This window comes from Antechinus flavipes, chromosome 6 (assembly GCF_016432865.1).
Source record: "Antechinus flavipes isolate AdamAnt ecotype Samford, QLD, Australia chromosome 6, AdamAnt_v2, whole genome shotgun sequence".
Lineage (NCBI taxonomy): Eukaryota > Metazoa > Chordata > Mammalia > Dasyuromorphia > Dasyuridae > Antechinus > Antechinus flavipes.
This window is the reverse complement of record NC_067403.1, coordinates 37,601,351-37,607,546: the sequence shown is the minus strand read 5'-3', so window position 1 is coordinate 37,607,546 and position 6,196 is coordinate 37,601,351. Positions and strand designations below refer to the sequence as shown.

General features: G+C 52.2%; 1 protein-coding gene across 1 annotated transcript; it reads right to left on the bottom strand.

Moving 5' to 3' along the window:
- Positions 1-661: 661 nt before the first annotated feature.
- RASL11B (RAS like family 11 member B) lies at positions 662-5,413 on the bottom strand. Its single transcript, XM_051964730.1, has 4 exons — positions 5,079-5,413; positions 4,318-4,374; positions 2,910-2,986; positions 662-2,167 (listed from the first exon to the last, which is right to left on the bottom strand). The coding sequence occupies exons 1-4, from the start codon at positions 5,236-5,238 to the stop codon at positions 1,697-1,699; spliced, it is 765 nt and encodes a 254-aa protein (XP_051820690.1). The 5' UTR covers positions 5,239-5,413; the 3' UTR covers positions 662-1,696.
- Between the last annotated feature and the right edge of the window lie 783 nt (positions 5,414-6,196).

Sequence of the window (6,196 nt, the reverse complement as noted above, 5' to 3'; positions counted from 1 at the left end):
AGACTGCCGACGTGGATCAGAGGTGATCAGTAAATGAGACCTCTATCCACTAGGAAGCTTCCTCTCTCCTGACTCATTTTATTTGTATCATGAGTGGGGATGTGGTGCTAGTATGTGTCAAAGGTAGAATTTGGATCCATGTCTCGAATTCCAAGAGGGGACCATTTTTTCCCTAGACCACCTGTCTTTCCTCTGGCCCATCATCTGTTTTTGCTAAAGCCCTAACTTACTACCCCAAGGGCAGAGCCTCAAGCAGCACTGGATTCCCCCACCCCCAGGTGGATACAGACCCTAACTTGGAATATTTGAACATTCAAACCCTAGTGACAAAGTGTGAATGGAAAGGGCTTCAGAATAGCAACAGGCGATTGGTCAAACGACAGAGCAGTAAAAATCTGGTCTACGAGATCAGGTGTGTATAGTCTTATCAACCAGACCAGAAAGACTTCCTAACTTTGGTGGGGTGAATGTTGAGTCTTAGTGCCTTATAAGTGGAGGCAGACATCTGTCACTTGCCTGAAGTTTTCATGGGGAACTGGAGGGAAAGGGTTGGATGGGTTGTAGTAGAGTGTCACCTGGCAAGCAACTTGTCATGTATTCTTGCCGAACGGCGTGTGTGTGACGCAGAAGTGTTAAAAAGTAAAGATGCTGAAGGCAAAAGTCTGTTCATCTAGATGACCTTTTTATTGTACACAAAATAAATTAATTACAGTTTAAGCAAAAGCACACGTGGCTTTTTAAAGTGCATCTCCATAGGTTTGGGGACCGTATGACCTCCCCCATCCCCATCTGCTCGCTGCAAGATGGTGCGTTAGCATTTAGCCACCAGTCATGGCTCAGCCAAGCCTAGAAGGCAGCCCAACTTCATCGCCAAGAGTCCGTTATACAAATCACATCAAAATCAATGAACATGATATCCACTTTTTTTCTTCACCTGATGTCAAAACAGAAGGAAACAATAGGACAGTTACTAACAATTACTAAGCATCCATGGCTGAAGCATCATACTCAACCACAGCATCTTTTGGACCCGGCGAATCACACCCATCGTATTTCAAGCAAATATCAACTAGATTTTTTTTACATTTGTGTAAGTTTACAAATGTCTGTGTTGGTCGTACAGAAAGTTTAGAGGCCAGAAACACAACAGGGCTATTTATTCATGGGAAACATTTTGCTCCTTATCCACGAAGGAATCTGGTTGCCCCCTAACTTAGAACGGCATCTTGCAAATAATTGTTTGTGCTTCAGCACTAGCAACTTAAAAGTCTTGTGGGACAGGGATGAGGGGATGAGAACTTCCTCTAGTCTCATTGTAAATCACGGCGTTTCTGTACTTTTCCTGTGAAACTACAATTGACTAGCTTCTTTACAAAGGAGGCAGGTGTAGACATACACTACAGCACTCACACCCCACAAGGAAAGACAACACAGATTATTTCACTGGTTCAGAGAGGCCCAACCCTTTGGGACAGCACTCATCCAGCTGGTCACATGCTAGAACCACTTCTCGGGCTTTTTCATGGCTCCTCGGTTCTTCCTGCTAAGAAAAGGGCTCTTCCCTTTCTGCAGCAGTTCAGAAGGACCGTCAGGTTCAGCCCTTCCGCAGACCCTGAAGTACCAGAATTCCATGCTCTGGGATGGGAACTTCAGGACTACTTCCTCGGAAGACCAAAATCTCTCCAAAGTTTTGCTCTCAGACTGAGGTGACAGTTCTCACTTTTGCAGACAGGGCTTGCTTGAACCTTCTCTTAAGGTCCTGCATATTGGGGGACTTGGGCCTGGGAATGAGGGACGTTCTCCTCTTCTCTGGGGTGCTAGTCACCTGCTGTTTGTGACTCACTTCTTTGCACAGGACGTGGAAGGCATTGTAGACATCGTTGTAATTCTCGCTGACGGACACTTCGTAAAACGTGCAGCCCAGCATGTTCGCTAGCTGCAGTCCGTGCTGGGGCTCCACCTGCTTGATGTGGAGCAGGTCGGCCTTGTTCGCCACGATGACGACGGGCAGCCGGGCGCCCGGGTGCAACTGCTGGACGTGCTGGTGCAACTGGCCGATGAGCTCGTAGCTCTTGTAATCGATGATGGAGAAAACGATCACCACGGCATCAGCCCAGCGGATGCATCTGTTCAGTTGTTCATTGCAGCTCAACCCTTGTTCGTGGATCTGAAAGAAAAAAAGAGAAGGATCATGGAGTGAATTCATGGAGACAGGAAAAACTCCCAGTCTGGTTAGCTTAGTCTAAGTCAGGAGAGCGCTCTGGACTCACACCACCAAGGGCCATAAATACAAATTGCATTCCCGCACATTTTGGCTTTCTTAAGAATATGTTGATCCAGCTGCAAGAAGGTGGAATAAATAAAACTCTGCAGCTCACTACACTCAAGTGGAAAATTGACCTGCATAGTACTACACGCAGAGAGACTTTGTAGTTTCACAAAATGGGAAATTAGCTGGCTAGACAGTAAGTCTGGGGAAGTGAAGATATGAGCTGGAAGCATTTAAACCTGGATAACTGCCCAGTTCAAGTGAGAGGAGGAAAAAAAGCCCCACTATATCACTAGTATGGTTCTTTTGTCCACAGACTAACTTTCCACAATATAAAACTGACTCTTAAGTCGTGGTGAATGCAACCATAAAGCTAAAGTTTTCAGCTACGAGAATAAATCCCTTTCCCCCTTTTTGGGCACTAGACTTCTCCTTTCCTGTAACAGGTAAAAGGAGGGGGGATTCTGTACCCCAGAATTTCTCAGGCAGTGACTGATCAGCTGCTAAAGACATCCTCTCAACGTTCCATTAGCTCATAACCTCTCCTCTGCTGGCTCTAGCTAAAGGAAGGGCAATGACATTTTGATGTAAAATATAAACAAATGGATAGTGTCTATGAAACTATATATAAGGTTCTCACCTGGACTCCTGGTGTATCTTGAACCTGAATCGCCAGTGTTTCTCCCTCTATTTGGACTTGTCTGGTATAAAGGTTACCTATTCAAGGGGAAAAGAAAAGAAAAAGGTTATTTGTCTCTCATTGAGAGGGTTCTCAAAGCACTGCATTCAAACAGACACACACACTCAAACAAAATAAACCTATCTGCCTAAAGCTCCAGTACTTTAAAATCTTACTAATGGGCTTATAAGGGTTTTTTTTTTTTTTAATTGAAAAGGGTTCATCATCATCAACTGAAAACCAAAGCGTTCTGCCAATATTTAACAAAAGAATACTGCATGATATTTATAGGGTCTTTTTTTATGACAGGAAACTCATTTGTTTTTAGAAGATTGACCTCTTCCCAAACTCTATTTCTATATATGGACAAGCATTTCCTTATGTCTGTTTCCATGCTGGAAATCATAAAATCAAAGAATATCAGAGTAAGCAGAGGCCTTAAGAAATCATTCTCTTTACAGATGAAGAAACTGAGGTTTAACAAGACTCTGGCTGGCCTATGATGACACAGCTAATAAGTGGCAGAAAACTTGACTCCTGGTCCTTCTAAAACCAAGTAAATCAAGTTGAATGCTCCTTTCCCTGTGTCTTCCCCCCCCCCCAGTTCTGGATCACCCCTTGACAGATCTGACCTCAAAACAGGTTAGTTGGATAGTTAAAAGCACAACCCCCCACCATCCACTAATGTGGATTCACTTATAGTGGCACTTAATCCAGTTATAGTAGCAATGACCAAAACCACAGTAAGCTACAAGCTTACAGCTTACTTGGCATAGTAATTACCCATAGGACTTTCCCATGTTCACCTCAAGATTTCTACCATATATATAAATTAAATAATCTAGTTCCTAATAACAAGGATTTTCAAGTGTGTGCTCTCTCACAATTATTCAGACTAGCTCCTCAAGAACAAAAAAGTCAGAGTACCACTTATTTTTTCCTCTTAGACACACACTTGGGAAAGAGGGAGGTTTAAGTTTATAACTGCTTTGCTCTGTGTTTGAAAAGGTCAAATCTGAAAGCTAGCACTCCAGGGGGTAGAGCCAGGCTATCTTTTTATGGCTCTAGCAAGAGTGTTTCGGAGACTGAGCCTGAGTTCAAAGGCTACTTCCTACTGAGACTCCAATGGTTAAAACATACCAAGGAAAGAATCCTTTTTGGGGTAAAATGATGAATGAGGGCAGGATGGAATGAGGCCAGATGGTAGGGGTTTGGGGGGCGGGGGAGAGGGAAGCAAAATTTGGGAAGAGCTGGGAGTCCCAATTGTCTGCCTGCCTGTTTTTGGAGGCCCTGCTCAGCCCATCACAATAATGGCACCAAACCCAGCCTTCTCCCCCCAGGAGAGGAGGACCTTTTTCGAGATGCTCACCTGCATTTCTTTCATAGTCGCCAATGAACCGTTTAGTCAGGAATCGTACCACCAGTGCTGAGGGTCAGAGAAGAAAAGGGGACCTCGGTTAAGCCTCGGAACGCAGGCGGGCAGAGAGGGTCTCTCCCCCTCCCCACCTGGGCCGGAGCCCAGCTCTGCAAATAGCTTCCCCGGGGAGCGGGCCAGAAGCCAAGGGAAATGCCGTTTCCACACTAAGGCTGCAAGGTCGTTGACCCCGGTCCCTGACCAGAACCCCAACGGGAGAAGGAGGAGCCGCCAAGGATCCGCTCCTGGAGCAGGACGGGCGTCTAGAGCAGCCCTCTGCCTCTGGGCAGGTAAGTAGTGCCCACGTTTCAGACAGGACCGGGAAAGCAGCTTCGGCGGTGCCCCAGGTGACTGGCTGCCCGGCCAGGAGAAATCCGAGACGGGATGAGGGGCGTGGGAGATCTGCAACCCTTCAAATTCCCAACCCGCAGCCGGGGGTCGGCCGGGCCCGGCCAGAAGAGCGCTGCCCTGCCGGGGGTGGGTAAGAGCAGAGGCAGCCGGGGGTCAGCGGGCCCGGCCAGAAGAGCGCTGCCCTGCCGGGGTGGGTAAGAGCAGAGGCAGCCGGGGGTCGGCGGGGCCGGCCAGAAGAGCGCTGCCCTGCCGGGGGTGGGTAAGAGCAGAGGCAGCCGGGGGTCAGCGGGCCCGGCCAGAAGAGCGCTGCCCTGCCGGGGGTGGGTAAGAGCAGAGGCAGCCGGGGGGCGGGGGACGAGACTCACCGGTCTTGCCGACTCCGCTGGCCCCCACGACGGCGATCTTGACGAGGCGGCGGCCCGACACCGCGCCCAGGCAGCAGTCGATGGAGGCGGCGGCGGCGCTGCCGCTGCTGCCCGGAGTAGGGTATTCGGCGATGGTGCACATGTTCTGGATCAGGCGCATCGCCCCGGCCGGGGAGGGCTGGACCGAGCCGGCGGGCAGGACTGGCTGGGGAAGGAGGAAGGCGCAGCGGCCGGCGGCGGCGGCAGCTCCCGGAGCTCTGCAAGGGGTTGTAGCCACTAAACGCTGCTCGAAAGCTCAAGCTTAGGGGCAGAGTTTGTGGCGGCTGTCTCCCAGCGCGCAGGCTATTTTGTGCCGAGTTGGCCCCACCCCTCGCCTCCCGCAGCCAATGCGGTCGCGGGCCACGGGGAGACTCCGCCCCCTCTTTGGGCCGTTGGCTGCATCCCCCCGCCCTTCTCGCCTCCCCCCGCCCCCCGCCCGGGCCTCCAGCCTCCGCTGAAAGGGGCGAGTCCAGTGCCGGGCCCCGTGAGACTGTCGAGGCCCTGGGGCTGGGAAAAAGTGGGGCAGCCCAGGCCTGCTGCCGCTGCGCTTCCCCAGGTGAGCAACGTGAGCACCTGAAAGGGACCCCGGACATCCTCGGGCTGGCCCCGAGGGAGCCGCGGTGGGCGCGGGTGGGGGCGAAGTGCGGGGCCAGGGCCGCGGGAGCGCGCGGGCCGGCGGGGGCGGGGGGCCGGCTCCGAAAGCCAAGGTGTGCCGCTCCCCGCCAGCCATCCCCCCTCAACGTGGGCTCTCCGGGCCGGCCGCCTCGCACAAAGGCGCTCCGTGGCGCGCGCACATGGAGGGCGCCGGCTCCCTCGTGCATCTGCACGCCCCGGCGCACGGGCAGGTACACGCAGCCGGCGCATGGGCCCGGCCGGCTGCGGCGCGGCGTGGGGGAGGGGAGGGGAGCGGCCGCCTTCCCCTCCGCACACCGGCTCCCTCTCCTTTGTGCCCGAGGCTGCCTTTGTGTGGGGGAATCGCCACCTTCCCCGCTGCGGCTGGGGTCTCCCTTTGTCTCCTTCGGGGGGTGCGAGTGCAGTGCTCACTTTTAAATCCGTCCCTGTTCTGGGGAAGCCTGCAT

Excerpts from the sequence above, each read along its gene's own strand:
- RASL11B (XM_051964730.1), bottom strand. The coding sequence starts at position 5,238 with ATGCGCCTGATCCAGAACATGTGCACCATCGCCGAATACCCTACTCCG. Across the intron at positions 4,375-5,078 it reads CAGCGGAGTCGGCAAGACCG|CACTGGTGGTACGATTCCTG; the intron begins GTGAGTCTCGTC and ends TCTGACCCTCAG. Across the intron at positions 2,987-4,317 it reads CGACTATGAAAGAAATGCAG|GTAACCTTTATACCAGACAA; the intron begins GTGAGCATCTCG and ends CCCCTTGAATAG.